This window comes from Electrona antarctica (assembly GCF_951216825.1).
Source record: "Electrona antarctica genome assembly, chromosome: 24".
Classification (NCBI taxonomy): domain Eukaryota; kingdom Metazoa; phylum Chordata; class Actinopteri; order Myctophiformes; family Myctophidae; genus Electrona; species Electrona antarctica.
Window position 1 is genome coordinate 23,764,792 of NC_136803.1, and position 20,460 is coordinate 23,785,251.

The 20,460-nt window shown below is 43.5% G+C and overlaps 3 protein-coding genes across 6 annotated transcripts in view; 2 read left to right on the forward strand and 1 right to left on the reverse strand.

Annotated features, from left to right (window-relative positions):
• Positions 1-1,797, forward strand: part of LOC306917310 (epithelial cell-transforming sequence 2 oncogene-like) — an 11,809-nt gene extending 10,012 nt beyond the window's left edge. The window contains exons 12-13 of the mRNA XM_079495474.1: positions 1-110; positions 1,444-1,797. The exon at positions 1-110 is cut by the window's left edge and continues 63 nt beyond it. Of these exons, the coding sequence (XP_079351600.1) occupies positions 1-110; positions 1,444-1,577 (244 nt within the window). The 3' untranslated portion in view covers positions 1,578-1,797. The remainder of the gene's footprint in view (positions 111-1,443) is intronic.
• Positions 1,798-2,157: 360 nt separating this feature from the next.
• Positions 2,158-10,888, reverse strand: LOC306917311 (glycerol-3-phosphate dehydrogenase [NAD(+)], cytoplasmic-like). Its single transcript, XM_079495475.1, has 8 exons — positions 10,748-10,888; positions 10,030-10,207; positions 9,087-9,227; positions 7,658-7,796; positions 6,836-6,948; positions 5,809-6,042; positions 4,970-5,076; positions 2,158-3,706 (listed from the first exon to the last, which is right to left on the reverse strand). Exons 1-8 carry the CDS (start codon positions 10,786-10,788, stop codon positions 3,610-3,612), a joined length of 1,050 nt encoding a protein of 349 aa, XP_079351601.1. The 5' UTR covers positions 10,789-10,888; the 3' UTR covers positions 2,158-3,609.
• osbpl11 (oxysterol binding protein-like 11) overlaps positions 10,855-20,460 on the forward strand; it is a gene marked incomplete at its 5' end in the record, with an annotated part of 34,349 nt that continues 24,743 nt past the window's right edge. For 3 of the 4 annotated variants that reach the window (XR_013789144.1, XM_079495462.1, XM_079495464.1), the window contains 4 exons: positions 10,855-11,039; positions 15,384-15,452; positions 17,381-17,556; positions 18,820-18,899. Coding sequence is in view for 3 of the 4 variants with exons in the window: in XM_079495462.1 (XP_079351588.1) it covers positions 10,855-11,039; positions 15,384-15,452; positions 17,381-17,556; positions 18,820-18,899 (510 nt within the window). Of the gene's footprint in view, positions 11,040-11,651; positions 12,205-15,383; positions 15,453-17,380; positions 17,557-18,819; positions 18,900-20,460 lie in introns of those variants that run through there. The other variant, XM_079495463.1, reaches the window with a different exon arrangement.

Below are 20,460 nucleotides of genomic sequence, written 5' to 3' on the forward strand. Positions count from 1 at the left end.
GCGCAGCGTGGCTCACGTGCCGTTCGCCCTCTCCTGCCGCCACGCGCACACCTTCCTGGCCTCCGTGGCGCTGGCCAGCCTGACGTGCAGAGAGATCCTGCACACGCGCTGTGAGTCTTCTACACCAGGGGTTCCCAAACATTTCCATGTCAAGGACCCCCAAATTGACACCAATCAGCCAGCGGACCCCCATGTGAAAAGCTATGCCAGGGACCCCCATAAGAGAAGACTTTTACGGCTTTTACAGCAGTGACTCTCAACCCGTTTAATTTCAAGGACCCCCAGTTTGATATGCATTAGGCTACAGACCCCCATTTAATGACATTTCTATCTCTGGGACCCCAATTTATATTGTAAAATTTATATTAATTTAACTCTGAGAGTGTACAAATGGAACTCACGGGTCCATTTGGTTCCATTTGTACACTCTCAGACTATAGTTACAGACCCATAAGGGTCCATTTGGTTCCAAACTTATCATTTAGCTGGGGAACCCCTGGAACTCCCTCAAGGACCCCTGGGGGTCCCTGGACCCCACTTTGGGAACCACTGTTCTACACCATACATGGGTGGTTAATATCGGAATACTGATATATCGTTGATTTCTGCTGTTCCAATTCCAAACATGCAAACATGACCTTTTTTGTGTCCAATGTATTTAAGTTCATAAAGTTAACATAAGTGTGTCTAGAGTGGTGTGGCTATTGTTAGCTGCTACACACACATTCACAACAACATCCGGTCCGTCGGTAAAAGTGGTCCGGGCGCTATAAACGATGGGCACATTTTATTAATGGATTAAATAGGCCCGGGCTCTCAAGGTGTTAACAGCATTTCTATCTCTGGGACCCTTTTTTGTAAAATCAATGTTAATTTAACTCTGAGGGTGTACAAATGGAATCAAATGAACCCGTCAGGGTACACTCTCAGAGTTACAGTCAAATAAGGGTCCATTTGGTTCCAACTATCATGTTGCTGGGGACCCCCTGGAACTCCCTCGAGTCCCCCACTTTGACAACCACTGTTCTGCACGGTGTACGTGGTCTCTCTGGTCTGCACACAGCTTATTGCTGAGGCACGGAATAGCACGTGTACAGCAGTGGTTACCCAAACGTTTCAGGTCGAGAACCAAAAGAGAGGTTAGACGTTTGCCCGGGACTCAAACTAGTGAAAATAGGCTTTTATTTCTTCACGAAATTACCGTTTTGAATTAATGAAAATCTTTGCTTTTTTTGGGAATGCTTCTTGAAAATGTTCTGAAATAATAATGTGGGGGGAAAAATAAAATAAAGGGACCCATAAAAATGTGACCCATTCTGTGATCCTGACTGACCAGTGTTTATACTTAGTGGTTTACAGCATACGCTCCTACACAACAAACCTGTTGAGCTATTTCCCCCCCCCCCCCCCCCCCCTCTCTCTTCCATCCTCTCATTTCTCCAGATGTGTGCCACGCCTTCATCCTTCAGGGCCCCAGTCGTTCCTGGGCATGTGCCACAGAGACGGGGGAGGCGAGGGAGACGTTCCTCTCAGCGCTGCGTTTGGCCATAAACAGTGCCGTGACAGATCACCGCTGAGTGACACTGCACAGACCTTAGTTAGAACCCTGCGTCCCGTACCCGTTTACCTTTCTGTCAGCAATAAGCACATCTGCTAAACGTTCACAGTTTCATTAAGAACATCACTAAGGAAATGAAATGGCTGGATTTGTCTTTTGACCTTTAATTAAACCCATGTTTTAGCTCTTTTCACTGATTCCACCCATCTCACTGATTGCCCCTCTGGACCTCTGGTCTGCATTTTTTATAGTGAACGACATACGTTTTTCATGATTTTCATAATGGTTTTATCATCGAAACCATGAAAAACAACATACTATAGTGTGTCGTTTATGGTTTATCATTTTTTAAATCGTCAAACAATGAAAAACGACATACTATGTAGTATTTAGTATGTAGTATGTTTAAATAATACCAGTTTTTCATGGTTTTTGACAATACAATAATTGATGAAAATCAGTTGCCCTGACACCTGCTGTCTGAAAGAAGTCAATGCAGGGCTTTATATTTGGCCCGTGGTCTGTCAATGGAAACAGCAATATGCAACAAAACTTTCTTTCAGAAATAAATACATGAAAAGATTAAAGAAATATTTCAGTTTCATGTAAATAAACTTTATTATAGAATTTTAGACTGCGCAGTACCATTTTTAGATACAAGGAAAACGGTTCATAAAACATTCTCTCAAGTCCAACTAAAGTGGAGTGATCTGCCAATAGGAACAGGCTATACAGAGTGATCTGCCAATAGGAACAGGCTATACAGAGTGATCTGCCAATAGGAATAGGCTATACAGACGATTAGGCCTACATGTACAGTGATAACCAATTCTGCTACATTGACATAAAACAACCTCATCCTTTGCAAATAGTTACTAAATACTAAAGTAGCAAAAAAGATGCACAAATCAAGGCAAGGTTGGCGAAATTTAGAAAGGAGGACTTCAAGTGAAGTTAAAGTGCCAAAGTTGTAGTTTTGTTCTTATGCGTTTTGACCATTAATCCCATTCAGACCCTGTTGGTACTGTAAGTCAGTGGTTTCAACCCTTTTCATATCAAGGCCCATTATCTATTCAGCATTTGAGCCACGGACCACCATTTGATGACATCTAGCCCCTCAGACCCAAAACTAAAGAATATTTTGCTATCGTTGACACACAATTCCATGCTGTATTGATGTTGGTACCATGAGATAACAGGCAAACGTTGATCAAAATAACAATTCTTCTACATTTTCTAATTGTGTAAAAAAGTCTACAGCAATGCAGAGGTTTAACAATAATGTAACTCTTGAGTGCGTAAAATGAAACCAAATGGACCCGTACGGGTCCATTTGGTTTCATTTTACGCTCTCAAGAGTTAAAGATCTACAAGGGTCCGTTTGGTTACCAACTCTCCATCATTTAGCTGTGACGGGGACCACCTGGAACCCCCTCAAGGACCACTGGTTGAAAACCACTGCTGTAAGTGACAGACTGACGGTGCCGTTTGTTTGCACACTGGTCCGTTTAGATGTGTTCTGGGTGGTGCTGGAGTCTGTTTAGAATGTGTTATAGGTGGTTCTGGAGTCTGTTTAGAATGTGTTCTGGGTGGTTCTGGAGTCGGTTTAGATGTGTTCTGGGTGGTTCTGGAGTCTGTTTAGAATGTGTTCTAGGTGGTTCTGGAGTCGGTTTAGAATGTGTTCTGGGTGGTTCTGGTCTGTTTAGAATGTGTTCTGGGTGGTTCTGGAGACACAGCGGTCTGTTTAGAATGTGTTCTGGGTGGTTCTGGAGACACAGCGGTCTGTTTAGAATGTGTTCTGGGTGGTTCCGGAGACACAGCGGTCTGTTTAGAATGTGTTCTAGGTGGTTCTGGAGTCTGTTTAGAATGTGTTCTAGGTGGTTCTGGAGTCTGTTTAGAATGTGTTCTAGTTGGTTCTGGAGACACAGCGGTCCGTTTAGATGTGTTCTGGGTGGTTCTGGAGACACAGTGGTCCGTTTAGATGTGTTCTGGGTGGTTCTGGAGTCTGTTTAGAATGTGTTCTAGGTGGTTCTGGAGACACAGCGGTCCGTTTAGATGTGTTCTGGGTGGTTCTGGAGACACGTGATGAAGTCTTTGACCGCCTTTCCCTCAAAGCAGATGAGGTAGACAGCGGAAAACAGAGGAAACCTGTAGCACAAAACATACAAGCAGAACCATGCGGTCCAATCAGATCTTTCAGGAAATGTTTAATAAATAATGAGCTTTAATTGACGTGGATCTCGGCCAATGGCGCTATAAGTGTTAATGTCTGTTCCCGACACTGATTAAAAAAAACCTTTATTCCTCTGAACAAAAGACATTTGAAACCTGGTCATCACATGAATGCAATTAACAAGGCATCAAATGTATACGAATCAAATACATTTAACCTTCAACAATGTGCTACTCATTATATTGTTGCTACCAGAGAATGACATTTTGAGCCATATGTGATCCACTGTGCACCGTCTAGTGCACATTCCCTTTTGTATCAATCAAATGAATAATAACAAGTTAGTTGGGTTGCGCAGTGCTAAGAGAAACTGAATGTAAGTTTGATAAATGAGACACCTATAGCTAAGAATCTGAGGAGTCCAATCATGTCATTGACAGAGTGCTGACCGTATATGGGCTTATCACCAAACTCTTCGCTAGATGACATCACCAACTGGTCCTCCCATGTCAGGTTGAAGGTGCACAAATTAGTTAAATAGAATAAGCGCCTGCTGTAGTGTTCAGCTAGAAAGTAAACATGCATGATTCTCCACGGTGCACAACTGGACAAAATGTCTAGCCAACTGTGGTACAAAGTGCATTTACACGTCAGCTCCAGAAGATGGGGTAGGAGCGCTGCGGTGTACATGGAATTTGATGGAAAGTTGACAGGCTAAGATTATTGGTTGGATTGTCCAACTAAAGCGTTAGTTAACCCATTTTGGACTGAGGTCGAATAAATAAAAAGGCTTCTAATTCCTAACATTCTTCTGAAAAACCCATGTTTCTATGTCAGTGGTGCTCAACCTTTTTCATGTCATGGACCCCCAGAATTATCTCTATTGGGCCACAGACCCCCATCTCAAATTATGTAGTTCCAGGGACCCCCAGAAGCCAATATTTTAGTTAAAAATGTTCGCTCTGAAATATATATTCAAAGATTTGCGCCACATTTTCACAACTTTTAAAAAATAGCAGACCTACAAGCTCATAGCGCGCCACCAAGTGGCGGTATGAGCTTGTAGATCTGCTATTTTTCAATAGCTAAAGTAGAACAGAATGCTTAAAACACGAAAAGGGGTTCCCGCCCAAAATGTGTTAAGTAGCGCACATCAAAATAGCCGAACTACAAGCTCCTCAGTAGATCTGCACAAGTATAACTCAGGCTTAATCGGTTCGGAGGTGAAATGGACTCACTTGTCAGCCATCTCTCTCTTCTTTAGGATCTTGTACACCTCAGCCGAGGTTTGGGGACCCTGGAGCTTTTGGCCGTTGAGCATTTCTGCCTCCAGCTCAGTGATAGACTGGAGGGACAAAAACACACATACACTGCATTTATGATGCTGCTTTCAGCTCAATCAACTTTCGATACAGTTTTATTAAGACGTTTTATTTACTTTAATGTCCCCCCCCCATGTCCTGGGATTTGAACCTGGTTCCCCTGCACAAGCACCAACATTTCTACTGTTGAGCTATATGACGGAGCACTCATTTGGGAAGGTGAGATATTTCCCTTTGAATTCCATGCACTGACTAAGAGTGTCCACAGGATCAATAGAACCAAAGTTGTGTTATAAATTAAAGCAATAAGAAAAAGGCGTATTGCTTTTCTAAAACGGTTACAAACATATAGCAATAAAATTCACAAAAGTAGCTACACTTTGCGCCACCAGAGCGAGCCACATCACTTCCTTGTTTTGCTCGGCAAGTAGGCTATGTGAGGGGAGAATAGCGCTTGATGTCTTTACGGGGCTGCCTGGAGCCACACATTCACAGTCATATGAGCCGGGCGGTGCTTAGACGCCCGCACGGCAATCAAGCGCTCCCCTTCCCCAGTACAGCTACAGAGATGCGGAATCAGCTGGGAATGATATAAAGTGATTGAAGGTGCGGGTTATCGGTGAAATTTACAACGGTCACGTGACGGTAACCAGCCATTCAGAATCAAGTATTGGGACGGTTAGACCCAATACTTGATTGAAGAAATTGACACTGTGATCCCGAAAATGCAAAAACTAATTAGCCATCCATCTCACCTTGTTGGTTCTGGCGAAGGCCTCGGCCACCTTGCGGTTGCGTCCGCCGTAGCAGGTGGTGATGAGGTCGGCGACCCCGCAGCTCTCCAGGAAGGTGGCGGAGTCCACCGGGTCCTTGCAGAAGATCCTGGCGAAGGCCACCATCTCCATCAGACCCAGTCTGATCACTGCCGCCTTGGTGTTGTCCCCAAACCCGAGGCCGTCGCAGAAACCAGCGCCCACCGCCACGATGTTCTGCAGGAGGGGAGAGAGAGATGGCCTGGCACAATTACTACATAATCGTCTAATCGCTAATTATTTTTATTGCCAATTATTTTGCCATGATTGTCATAATCGTTTCCATGTTGAAGATTTCTCATATATTTTCAAACATTTCCAGGAATAGTGGAAAGATCTACAAGCTCACAATGCGTCACTGTAGATCAGCTATTTCCACTATTAAGGTTTTCTAGAAAGTTTGAAGTTTTTAAATGTGTCAGTATTTGTTATTATCTGCCCTGTGCAACTTCAAAGCCTAAAAGCCGAACAGAGATGGAATTTTTATTCATATTCATACGGGCGGCTGTGGCTCAGGAGGTAGAGCAGGTCGTCCAATAATCCCTGGGTCGGCGGTTCGAATCCCGGCTCCTCCTGTCCACATGTCGAAGTGTCCTTGGGCAAGACACTGAACCCTACATTGCCTCCAATGAGTCGGTCGGTGTAAGCTTGCCGCCATTGGTGTGTGAATGTGGGAAGTGAGGACGCTGGCGTCGACTGTTCACCGCTTCACCTCCCAATGTATGAATGAATGAGCCATTGTAAAGTGCTTTGAGCACTTGGAAAAGCGCTATAAAATGCAATTCATTATTATATGTTCCGGTGTTCAAAAAAAGAAGAAAAAAAGAAAACAGTCAGGTGTTTAAAAGTGGGGGGGATGAAATCACCTATCTGTGAGAGTGGGGGTGTCGGAGAAGTACTGATTCAGAAGGCACTTGTAGAATCGGCCTCGGGTCTTACAAATGGGTTAAAGCTTAGAATATGGCTTCACCTTCAGAGCTCCACAGAGCTCCACTGTGTCGCTCTCCTGGACCACCGTGATGCGGAAGTTGGGAGTCTGGAGCATCTCTTTGAAGATGACCCCATTTGCTTCGTTCTTTGCACCTGAACAGGATTAAATGAATGTACAAAAAATAAACAATAGTAAATTTTTCAAGATGAAACATTGTGGATTTCGCCAATATAAAGAAAAACAGATTATAATTCATGTTAGAAAGACCCCCCCAAAACCAACTGCCTTAAAAGGGAAACCTAAATGGTAAATGGTGCATTTATATAGCGCCCTTATCCAAGGCGCTTTACATAGATTGGGTGACACATTCACCCATTCACACACACATTCATACACAGATGGCGGCGGAAACCATGCAAGGCACCAACCAGCACATCAGGAGCAATTAGGGGTTCAGTGTCATGTTCAAGGACACTTCGACACTAACTCTGGGGGAGCCCGGGTTCGAACTGGCAACCTTGGCGGTTGCAGGTTCGAACTGGCAGATGGCGGTTACCATCCGGCCACTCTACCCCTGAGCCACGACGCCTAAATCCCTTTGTTCTGATATGAGCATATCAATAATTGGTCTCAAAGAACAATGACTTAAAACGTGTAATTTCCACATATTGGGCATAGCCTACAGTACAAAAGTATGTACATTCTGATAGATTGAAAGGTTTCCTAAAACTATACTATACTTTTATCAATCATCAGTTATGTATAGATACAAAATAATGCATGTGTAATTAATTGACAAAATAAGATACTGACGCAAATAAATATATATCCAATATAATATTTGTAAAAAGGAAATCTGACCGATAGTGGTTTCGCAGAATTTCTCGTCTGCCACCTCGTTAGCGATGTTGGCCCCCATCAGGACACTGACGTCGATGAGCAGCTGCTCTCTGATGATGTCTGAGATGAGCTTCATACCCTCTGGTCCTTCATCCACGCCCTACGGTAAACCATGGTTCAATTACTGGACACAATAGTGATCATGTGCTCCTTCACACTTCACCCCTTTTGCAACCAGATCTTATTTTAATGATGTTTGGGAGACAAGAAACACTCCTGGGGGTTTTTTTATGTGTGTTTTTAGATAATTTAGTATTTCAAAGTGTCCATGATGCCATGGACCAAAGCATTATGGGAATTGTAGTTCATAGACGGTTACAAGTACCACAGACGAAAAACAGTCTAAGTCCAAATTTCATTCTGACCCCTCCACGAAAAGGCCTTGTTGTCCTGAACCCTTATCTATCATTTATACATTATGGATCAATAGTGTGGACTTAGACCGTTTTTCGTCTGTGGCATTCAGTTAATACTACGTCATAAAAAAATCAATTAATTGTTTCTGTGTGTTATTCACATTGTGTACTGCCCATTTCACAAGGTCAGAAAACAATATATTTAGTCCACATTTTTTTTGTCGACTAATCTGTTTGGTGTTTGTGCCCTAAAATAACACCATAGAGTAAGACCAAGTAGCCTTGCCCCTAAAATTAGGAAATTACAGGCCTGGAAAAGTATTCCGATTCAGAGACAGGGATCCCTGGCCTGAGCCATGTATAACCTTATCCTTTTAACCAGACGCCCCCCCCAAAACTTTAAACACCTTTGATTCACAAGACCACATCGCGTTGGCTAATCACAAGACCGCATCACTAATCTCTCTGGTCCCCAGGGTATCAGGTACCGTCGCCCATAATCCATCTGGCCCTCGCTTCTTTTCCGCCGTCCTCACGCCGACCGCTCGGTGCGGCGGTTCTTGTATTCTTTATTTTATTTTGACTGAGAATAAGGTTAGAAATACGTTTAGGGTTAGGCATAGTTTTACTGGTGTTAAGTTTAGGAATAGGGTTAGGTTTAGGCATAGTTTTACTGAGGTTAAGTTTCTGGTTTAAGGACTTCAGTGTTTTTACCATACTATTGTATGAGTACCGAAAACCGAACAAAGAATGTTTGCTTTCGCCATCTTTGTTGAAGAAGAGTCTGGGCAATTAAGGTTTAGTCTTACTAGATGTACTAAAAGTTTCTCAATCTTATATTTAGATTTAGTCTGGCTTAATCTAGTTACCTCTGAGGTAGGTTTCTGGAGGTCAATGATTAAAGTGTTAGTGTTAAAGTTAGGAATAAGGTTGGGTTTAACCGTTTAAGCATAAATGGGCGACTCGTTTGGTATTCGTCCCCAGGATGGGACCAGAGTTAAGAACCACTGGTAGGTATTATTATAGGGTTTTACTTTGATGAGTGATATCCCAATGGTTCCCTCTGCAATGTGAGGCTTCATCTGTTCACAGAGTTTCCCAATGAACTGGTGCGGGATGACAAAGACCAGGATCTTGGCCCCCTTCACGGCCTCTGTGATTTCTGGAACTGCAACCTATTCAGACATCAGACAAAGAAGAAGTTGTTGTCCACATTAGCAATGACCGTTATTATTGCAATATTCCCCTTTTGGTGTTTTTAAGCATTATGTTATACTTTAGCTATTGAAAAATAGCAGATTTACAAGCTCATACGAGCTTGCAGATGTGCCATTTTTGAAAAATGATGAAAAGGTGGCACAAATCTTTGAATATAAATATTCTTTCACAGCAAACGTTTTTTTAACTCAAATCTTTGCTTCTGGGGGGTCCCTGGAATATCTTTTGAGATTGGGGTCCGTTGGCCAATTACATATAATTCTGGGGGTCCTTGACATGAAATAGTTTGAGAACCACTGATATAGAAACATAGGGTTTTTCTGAGAACTGTCATGATTTAGAAGACGTTTGTAGAATCAGTTCACAGGTCTAAATGGGTTAAAGAAATACCAAAGGAAATATATCTTAATATTAACTATTGGAGTTCAAGAATGTTTGCATGAGCACAGTTGTCTTTAAATGTATGTAAGTAAGCAGGAACTGGGGATGGCAATGAAGGACCGAGAAGTCTACGAGAAGTCTGCCGTGGCATTGTGAAATCCATGATCTCGACCGCGGTCGAAAGATGATGATGAAATGTATGTAATAAGAGTGTAGTTCACAGATCACACAAAGTGTAATTTCTTACAATTAATACAATCAAGCCCAGTTCCAAGACTGCAGTAAAAGTCAAATGCACAAACAGCAATATATATAATCATCTGCCTTGGTCAATCTGTTTTATCAAACAGTAAAAGCCCCAAAAATTGTGACACTTACCACATTTTTGGGCAGCTGATGACCTGGCAGGTATTTTACATTTTCATGCTTTGTATTTATGATTTCTGTGAGTTTCTGTCCCTCGATCATTTCTTCGTAAACCCACATGTTAACCATGGGGTCGAACCTGTTGTTTCCTTTGACATTGTGTCCAATGATCTTGGCAATAGCTGAACCCCTACAAGGCAAGGAAATTAAGGTATGCAGTTAGGATATACTAGCCTACATTTATGGTACAATATCCACCATCAATGCCAATTCCATAATCCAAATCTATATGTGGCCAATCAACCTGAATTTGATTTTGGCACTACAACGTGGCCCTAATTTGGCAACAGTCGATAAGGATGCATAGGCTATATTTGATGGTGATAAGGTGGCCCATACTTTTCACTGCGTTTACAGGAGAGTGGAAGAAATGTGACTGACATGAATTTGTTAAAAAATGAATGGCTGATGGCGGCCTTATTGGTTTAGTTAAAAACACTGTATTTGTATTTATTTATTTAACACTTAAAAGGGCGTGGAGCAGAGAAAATGTGTCAAATTAAACCGGATTGACAGGATTTAACGGCTATACAGCGACCCTGCAGACAGTGGCATGCATGACAGGACACATCATAAAACGATGGTAGGCTATTGCATAAATAAATAAATGCTTGATGAATGAATCGCTGTTCTCTATTCTCTAACTGTACAAATCAAAACGCAAGTTTACCAGTTCCCAGATCCGACGATACACACTTTCTTTCCGGGCATATTTTCGTTGTTTATTTGCCTATGCCTATAATACAACTCCCAAACAGTTCAAAGTAAAGTAAACGAATGAATTTGGGGTGTTTGATAACTTCCTCGTACGCCCTTCATGAAACAACAATACACCCTCCTCCCTCCTCCCTCCCTCGGGTTCTCGTTCTCTCCACGCCTCCTCCTCCTCCTCCTCTCCACAGAACAATCCTAGGAACTATAGGAATAGGATTTTTCTCCCACAACTGGTCTGGAACAAAAAGGTAAAATCATTTATTTCTATTGGTGTTCATTGATTGATTGATTGAAGTAGGCCTATTTATTAGCAGTTTTGCATAATTACAGTACATTTCAAGCACAACTCCATACAAAATCTGTTAACTGTGTGACGACACCATTAAAGCATTACACTTGTTTTACATTACACCAGCTTTCCTTTTTACACTTGTTTACAATAGGGTCATAGTTTATATTTAGTTCAGTTCGTTGGATTGGGTCATTAATTAAATGGTGCAGCAGGTGTCCCAGGCGGGGAATAATAATAACACTGTTTTCCAGTGAGTTTTGTAACTGTTTTTTCGACACTTTCTTTCGGAATCCCGACAAGTTCAACTTTCAACTTGGCCTCAGTGCACTCTTTGTAGACCACGCCCACTTTTGTTATTCGCATGACGACGCGGAAGTGAAAATAGCCGATATACAAGCCCACAGCCCGTCGCTTCCGCGACGGGCTGTGGGCTTGTATATCGGCTATTTTCCAACTCGCGCGACACCGTCGTACGCACAGTCACCAGACCTATGCACCAGACCACGCCCATTATTGTGTTTTTGTTTTTTTCGGCAACGCGGAAGCGTTTTCCACCCAGCGGGGTCACGTGACTTTGTCCTCGCGCAAGGGAAAGCAAAGCAGCATCAGTCAGTCAGTGAAATAAATAAATAGAAGACTGTCTATTAGCATGATAGTTAGCAGCCTCACATGCTAACAGGAGCTCCACAGCCACTTATTTCAATATCTTTATCCTAATATCTTGTACCTACACCGGTCCGGTAGGGATGGGTATATGGGGATGTTATTCCTTCTTGTCAAGAAAGACTTAGCACTTAGCACAGGTTGACCATAAAGCTTATTTAAAGCCAGGCAGAGAGAGAGGGTTGCTTGGTGGTGGACTAGGGTTGTGGTTGTTGTTATTGCCACCCCGGCCGGCTAACCAACAACACTTAGCCTGCTGCTGCTATATTATAGCAGCGCTGCCTGCTGCCTTTTTTTTTAAACCGAATCAATGCCATGATGACTATGCAAGGGGAAGCCACCTCCACCACCTTGTCGGCGTCTTCTTTGCGCATTAATAATGTCGACGAGTCGGATGCTGTCCTGGTCCCCCCCCAGAGCAGGACCCCGACCCCGGGGAGGAAAGCCTGGCAGTACAGGTAGGTTGGATGTGGTTGATGATGTTGTTCGGTACAATCAACAAGGGACGAAATTCATTTCGCCCCTATGCCACCAAATTGTGGAACGCCCTACCAACAGTCGTGAAGACATGATGTGAATCCATTGACTCCTTCAAAACTGCTCTCAATGGGCACCTGCACGGCTGCAATTCGAAACTGCATGGCCCCGTAAAATCTGAATCCCCCCATCCCTATTTTCCCTTATTACCTCCTCTATGATGATTTCCTGTTTTTGGCTGTATAGAAGTGTATATTTTTACGTCTCTAAATGTTCTGATGAATTGAACATGGTGGACCCTATTGTAAACAAGTGTAATGCTTTATGGTGTCTTCCACAGATTCTTTATTGAGTTGTACTTGAAATGTACTGTAATTCTGCAAACTGTTAATAAATACTTCAATCAATCAATCAGGTTTACTGTCTGAAAAAATAGCCTAAGATTTAAACTCTCGTAGATTACATTTTCAGTTCACGTCAGAATCGATAAATACATCTACGAAGAGTCTAAATCTTAGGCTATGTCTGAAAGTGAGACTGAATTAATGAATGGAGGTGGTGTTGTGAAGTACCCCCCCCCACCAATACACACAGCCTTATGAGAGCCTTGCTATGTTTAATACAAGGTACCGTTTTCATTTTCGATCTCAACAGTGCAGCCAGGCTCATACATTGAAACCATTAACACGTTTGTTTACTATATATTAAGAGCCTGGTGTAATGTCAAATTATAGTTCTTAATTGATTTTTGATGGATTGAAAATGGAGCACCGACCCTGATGTAAACAAGTCTTTAATAGTGCTTTTTCTGGTTTTATCCTCTTAGCAGTTGTACCTGTGTACCTTCCTTGGACTGTACCCATTCCGCAATCTGTTAATACAATTTTCAATCAATCAATCCTGTCGTGGTCAGTGATGCAAATAGGTTTTCGATGTAATGGGTCCCGGGACCCAGGGGTGGTCTTTTAGATGGGTCCCAGGGACATTTTATGAGTCCTACTTCAACAACGTTAGAGTACAGTTACAGTACTGAGTACAGTATGCATCCCAGGACCTCTGGAGGGTGACATGATTGCATTGCGTCCTTTCTCATTTTTGTGAGTCTTAAGGATGCAGAATGCTGACTATTTGCATCACTGCGTGGTGGGACCTGTTCGTTTTCTATTACATTACTAGGTTGTTAACTCAGCTAACCTAGTAACGCATTTTTATAGCGCTTTTCCAAATGCTCACAGCGCTTTACAATGGTTCATTCATACATTGGGAGGTGAAGCGGCGAACAGTCGACGCCAGCAGTGGTGTCATGCTCGTAGAACGCAGTACCACGCCGTGGTACCAGTAATTATTTGATGTGCACGCGCAGGGACGGAACGGAACAGTGCATGTGCGTGCACGCTAGAACGCGTCCCCCTAGATTCAAGAGAAGACCTAATCAACCTCGCGTCACCAGACTTTCCAAGACGCACCAAGTACCCAGTGGTCTAGGTTTACTGGCGCCCCCCCACCTATTTTTACGCCGTGTCAAGTACCGTCCGTGCCGAATCAAATGGATACTACTTTGCATAACTGCTGGACAGCTTTAACTGTTTATACCTGAGCGCACGTATACGGTAAGCATGCACATTTACGGTAAGCATGCACACTTACAGGAGTAGACTGGCTCCAGTAGGCTACTGCTGCTGAGGTGTTCTGCACACAAGAAGAATGCCTCCTCCTCCATCAAAGAACAGATTCATTCGTCCAAAGCAAACTTTTTAGTTTCGCTAGTGTGCAGTAAAGATGTTTGTCTGACTATTTTAAGTCTACTTTTGTGTTGGTCTAAAACTCTCACACACTATTTAACAATAGGCTTAGGCTATATCAGCTGTTCTGTGTGCATGCCGCGATGCGCACATGCACGTGCGTGCAGGTGACGTCATTAAAACGCTGTGATACCAGTAAAAAAAACACCATGACACAACTGGACGCCACATTCACACACCAATGGTGGCAAGCTCACACCGACCAACTCATTGGAGGCAATGTAGGGTTCAGTGTCTTGCCCAAGGACACTTCGACATGTGGACAGGAGGAGCCGGGATTCGAACCACCAACCCGGGATCATTGGACGACCTGCTCTACCTCCTGAGCCACAGCCGCCCTAGTAACTCAGCTAAACTAGTAACTCAGTTAACAACTCCACTGCAGCACTCTCAACTGGCGCACCTGGGTCTGAATGACTCACCGAGCAAGCATTTTAATGTCAAGGGCTGGGGACGGGGAGGGGCCCCCATTTCCAGAGCCAATATTGAGAGCCAGCATTATACATCACCAGGTTAACTTCACCCAGCAGTAGTGAAAGGCTCCACCAGCATATCATTCAGTGGTTTTCAACCAGTGGTCCTTGAGGGGGTTCCAGGTGGTCCCCAGCTAAATGATGGAGAGTTGGTAACCAAATGGACCCTTATTAGATCTTTAACTCTTGAGTGTAAAATGAAATCAAATGGACCCGTAAGGGTCCATTTGAGAGTTAAATTATTGTTATATACATATAACATCTGCATTACTTAATTTACAAGAAGTCTACACAATTAGAGAATGTAGAAGAATTGTTATATAATATTGGTACCAACATCAATACAGCATTGAATTGTGGCCAAAATCTTATCCAACAATAACAAAGTATTCTTTAGTTTTGGGTTTGAGAGTCTAAATGTCATCAAATGGTGGTCCGTGGCTCAAATGCTGAATAAGTAACGGACCTTGATATGAAAAGGGTTGAAAAACACTGATATCATTTCACCAGTACCACAGACAAACAGTCTAAGTCCAAATTTCATTCTGACCCCTCCACGAAAAGGCCTCGTTGTCCTGAACCCTTATCTATCATTTATACATTATGGATCAATAGTGTGGACTGTTTTTCGTCTGTGGCATTCAATTGTCCAGTGAAATGAGCACTGGACTAAAACTGTGTGGACTTAAGTGACATAATACGTCTGTGTCATTCATACACATGTAGGCTCATAGGTTTGATGTTTAGGGTTGTCCGTTTGAAAGTGAAAAAGCTACACTTACATATCATATCTGGTAGAAGAGGGAGGGGAAAAAGCTGTACTCCGGGTGGCAAGAGAATGACTTTAATCACTTTTTAAATTCTTTTTTACTATCTTTACTCTAGTGACCACATGGAGAATATTGACGGCTACTTAATGAAATACACCAACCTTGTCACAGGGTGGCAGTATAGGTGAGTAACAACAACCACACCTGTGTACTAGGTACTGTACAGTAGATATCAGCTAGTACCAGTAACTTAGATGGCATTTTATGTAGACTAGACATAGCACTCTATAGTGTATACACATAGTTTCATTATATAGATATTGCACTGTTAGGTTCTTAGCTTTCGTCTGTTTCATGATGACTATTGTTTTGTATTTGATGTATTGTTCTTGCTTACTGTAAATCGCTCTGGATTAAGAGTGTCTGCTAAATGCCTGAATTCAGTGCTTAATTTCTAAATTCTTAGGTGCCGGAGCTCGGGTGCGTGCATGTGCACGCGCGCATGCACGCACACGTGCACGCACATGCACACGCAAAATTCGTTTTTTTAGCACAACCAACGGCCGGGCCAGCCCACCCATCAGAACACAATAGAGTAGGCATATAGACGTTTTTATATGTCTTTAAATGTTCTGATGAATTGAAAATGGAGGACCCTGAAGTAACAAGTCTTAAGCTTTTTCTGGTTTTATACTCATAGCAGTCAGATTTTGTATTGACCTGTGTAGGCTTTCGTTTGAACTGTACCCATTCTACAAACGGAATAAAATCCATCCAATCAGTCAATCAATAACATTTGCAGCAGCAGTTAACACAGGGGCCCGCCGGCTCACAACACACAACTACAGTAGGCATTTGCAGTTCAGTTGGCACAGCGGCTCAACGTTATATTAGATACTGTATAAAATACAGTATTAAGTTAGGGTGGCCCATCATCAGAACAGTACACAATGTATACCTGCATGCGCGTTGTTGTCCTTATCCAAGTTCCTCCTCCGCCTCCTCCTCCTACCTCCTCCTCCTCCGACAACTCAATAATGCTACTACTACTTAATTCTGTACTAGTCTTTTTTTTATTTCGGGCCCACCAAAGCAAGCTTTATGATATTCGATTATGATCGAGCCATGTTGTAAAGCCGGGTGTCTTTGCGATATTTGGCAATGCAGTCAGTTCTGTTCATAAGAACTCACCAAAATGCGGTCCCCAAGGCTAAACTCCAAGTAGCATGAGTTAATCTATTGCTCCATAAAAGTACGGAAGTTCCGTATTCCATATGCAACGAACGACAACAGATGCAAATTGCAAAAGTGCGAGACGAGAGTTGTTTTTATTTACGCATCCGACACCGTCAACAGTGAGGCGTCAAGCCACACGACGCCGGGGTTCCATAGCCACCTATTTCCTCTCAAAACGGGCACACATTTCAAAATAAGAGTGTTTTCTTTGTTTGTACTTGCAATGCGATCATTCAAGCAATGTTTTATTTTGGAATCGTACTGGAAATAGAAGTAACTATGACGAGGAAGAAGCCTAGTTGACTTGAAAATGAAACTAAAATAATAATAGAGAGTATTGTATATTGTAATGTGCATTTGGGGTGGCGGAGCGCCCTCTACAGCTACCGGAGCTGCCTCTACAGGTGGCTTGAGCTCCCGGAGCTCAAGTGACAGGTACCGGAGCTGAGCTCCGCCAAGCTCCGGCTGAAATTAAGCACTGCCTGAATTGGAAAATTGCACCAGTACCACTGATGACTGGAAATATGCAGGTTCCTATTCCCAACACTACACCAGCTGAACAAATCAGGGTTTTTGAATCCATCCTGGGAAAGTTAAGGATTGCATTGTGTTGTGAAGCAGTGAAATTCGCCAGTGAATTGTTGTTTTGCCATGTCAACGACCTGTCTTATGTATATATCCTGTTTATACATACAGTCAAAATATATTCTGCCATAGTGCATATTAAGCAATGTCGTGACTCGTCTAAGCAAAGTAAAAAAAGGAGCCTGATTCCTTCACACATTTCCTCCAAATCTGGCATGATGAAACAAGGCTCTTGCTGCTAGTATGTGTTTTTCAGTCTCCCCTTCCATTCTCGGACCTCCTCCTGCACAGGTTCTTTGTCCTGAACAATGAGGCGGGTCTGTTGGAGTACTTTGTGAACGAGCAGTCGCGCCCCCAGAAGCCCCGCGGGACGCTGCCCTTGGCAGGGGCCGTCATCTCCCCCAGTGACGAGGACTCGCATACCTTCACGGTCAACGCCATCAGCGGGGAGCAGTACAAGCTAAGGGGTTGGTTGCTGTTCTTCAAATTCACACACTGCACAGCACACACACACACACACAATTTTAGGGATGCTCCGATCAGGTTTTTTGGGACCGATGATCACCGATTGATTTTATCATGACCGGCCGATACCGATCTTGTGCGTAAAAGGGGAACATTTGAATACCCACGTAAAAACTGTACCTGTCTGTGTGGGGAGGAAGGGGATTATACTATATATCTGATTGACTTTTATACCACTTATATGGTATAAGATGGTTTCTCTAGATGGGGTAAATTGCCGATCGCAAATAGGGTAAATTCATTGCCGATCACAGATTGGGTAAATTGGATTGGGTAAAATTGAGTAAATATCGGCCGATCACCGATTGATCGGAGCATCTCTATCTAATTTCTTCACCCATGGTTTCAGTTGCTTACGTAACAAATACACTGAACTTATGCAGTGCTGATTTACACACGTTCTAAAGTTACTTATACGTAGTTTTGGCTTGCTGGAGTTGCTGTCTGTAACGTGATGCGAAGGACTGTGCTGTGCAGATATTGTTAACGGTTGGACAATGTTGTTTGTGTTCGGCTGATCAGATTTCGTGTTGCCACTGCCAGTAGTAAATCTGTATGAGAAATCTCCATTTCAGGGTTCTTGAAAATATCTTCTTAAGATAGACAAATGGCAACATACCATACACAACCCTAAGTTGTCTTTGCCTACTGGCAGAGACAGGGGGGAATTTGTATATTCTTATTAGTTACTTTTTCCTGGTTAACATTGCATCAAACATGAAACCTGATCTATACTTTTCTATCGCACACCGGAAATAGCATATCACACACAAGCTCATGTGAGTACCGGGGCACCCTTGACCATTGACAGCAGTTGTTTGTTGACTTGCTTAAGTCTGGCACATCGAGATGATCCGTTTGTGTCGATCCATTTTAGAAATGACGGTGGTCTGTTGTTTCTCCAGTGTCCTTTGCTGGTCATTTGGAGAGTGCCACGCACGCACGCACGCACGCACACACGCACGCACGGCCCGTGAATGACGCTGGTGGTGTTATTGTTGCTGGTCAGCTCTTTTTCTTAACCTCGAGCGCCCTGGCATCATCGTCCGTCAGGACATATTGATCTTGATGTTTTCCATTATCTCCAGCCTGGGAAGGAGATAGTGCACATAATCAATGCTGAGCAGGATCCGCTTGGCAGCACTTTAATGAGATTTCGTTGGGCTTTGTGCGTGTGTGTGTGTGTGCGTGCGTGTGTGCGTTAGCTACCGATGCAAAGGAGAGGCAGCACTGGGTGAGCAGACTACAGATCTGCACACAGCACCACACAGAGGCCATGGGCAAGGTAAGACCACATGCTCCATTCTAGTCTAGATGTTCATATCGGTACATATTTACTTGCGCAAGCAGAGCACGCAAACGCTGCGATCGGCTGGGTATGTACAGTATGTATGTCGGTGTCCTCTCTCAGCCAATAAGGGGCCACCATGCTTGGTGACGTAACTAAGGTACGCCTCGAGGTTGGTATAAGGTCAATAACGGGTCTATAGGATTTAGAACGGCAGTTGTATTAGACATTAGTTAGTAGCACTCAAAGTAGAGAGGATTTACAGAGGGTTTAGACCAGCAGTTGTACCAGGCAACAGACACTACCGGACACTACTTCAAAGTAGCTACTCTGTAGGGACTCAGAGCAGCAGTCGTACGCAGACGTACGCAGACAGCAGAGAGATCTAGGACTCGAGAGCTCTAGTCGTACCCAGACAGACAGCAGAGAGCTCTAGGACTCAGAGCAGCAGTCGTACCCAGACAGACAGCAGAGAGCTCTAGGACTCGGAGCAGCAGTCGTACCCAGACAGACAGCAGAGAGCTCTAGGACTCGGAGCAGCAGTCGTACCCAGACAGACAGCAGAGAGATCTAAGACTCAGCAGCAGTCGTACCCAGACAGACAGCAGAGAGCTCTATAGGGACGATGAAGCGGTGATGCCAGTGGTGAGCGCACCTCATGTCGCGCTCTGCTTGCGCACAAGTAGGCCATACATGGCCTACTTGTGTGCAAGGGGCCATACATGGCCTACTTGTGTGCAAGGGGCCATACATGGCCTACTTGTGTGCAAGGGGCCATACATGGCCTACTTGTGTGCAAGGGGCCATACATGGCCTACTTGTGTGCAAGGGGCCATACATGGCCTACTTGTGTGCAAGGGGCCATACATGGCCTACTTGTGTCGTTGTGTGCAAGGCGCAAGTTAGCAGCTCGACAGAGTGCATTTCTAGTTCATGGATGCAAGGATAACGTGTGCAAAACGCTCTCTCTCTCGCTGTATCACTTCCTCTCTGTCCCTTTCTGTCACATCTTCTCTCTCTAACCATAATTATAGTCACATGGTGAAATGGATGGCTTCTGATTCAGTAGCTGTGTTGTGGTGTTTTATATAAGTGTCACACCATAACAGAATGGAGAAGGTGTTGTTTGGCAACGCCGCGTGAATCTATTTTAGACATGGTAACGCCCTGCCTGCCTCTGATTGGCCTACCGACACTGCCCGTCTTGACTGTCCTCCGAGACACGAGGTTACTCTGTGGTGGGAAATAATAAGGGAATGACAGCTTGGCAGCTAGAAGAGGCAATCTAATATTGTTTGCTTTGATTGAATAATTGATTGAACACGTACGTTGTACTATGATTTGATTTGGGTGTGTTCTAAATAAAGTGTTAGTGTTAGTGTTGATTATCGTGTATTAATCTAATTATTGTAAACTAATACTTACTTGCTTACTTAATCCTCTTCATGCTGGATAGCACATAAAAAGGTCTTCACCAATGAACGCCAATGCTGTCTGTCTACTGCCCAGTGTTGCACTTGGCCCCAGGTCCAATACTATTATACTAAAAATCACACCT

What these genes read in the sequence shown, in the direction of transcription:
- LOC306917311 (XM_079495475.1), bottom strand. Translation starts at nt 10,788, where the DNA reads ATGCCCGGAAAGAAAGTGTGTATCGTCGGATCTGGGAACTG. An exon ending in ATCAGCTGCCCAAAAATGTG is followed by an intron (nt 9,228 to 10,029) that starts GTAAGTGTCACA and finishes ATGTCTGAATAG; the next exon opens with GTTGCAGTTCCAGAAATCAC. An exon ending in CCTTCGCCAGAACCAACAAG is followed by an intron (nt 5,077 to 5,808) that starts GTGAGATGGATG and finishes TTGTCCCTCCAG; the next exon opens with TCTATCACTGAGCTGGAGGC.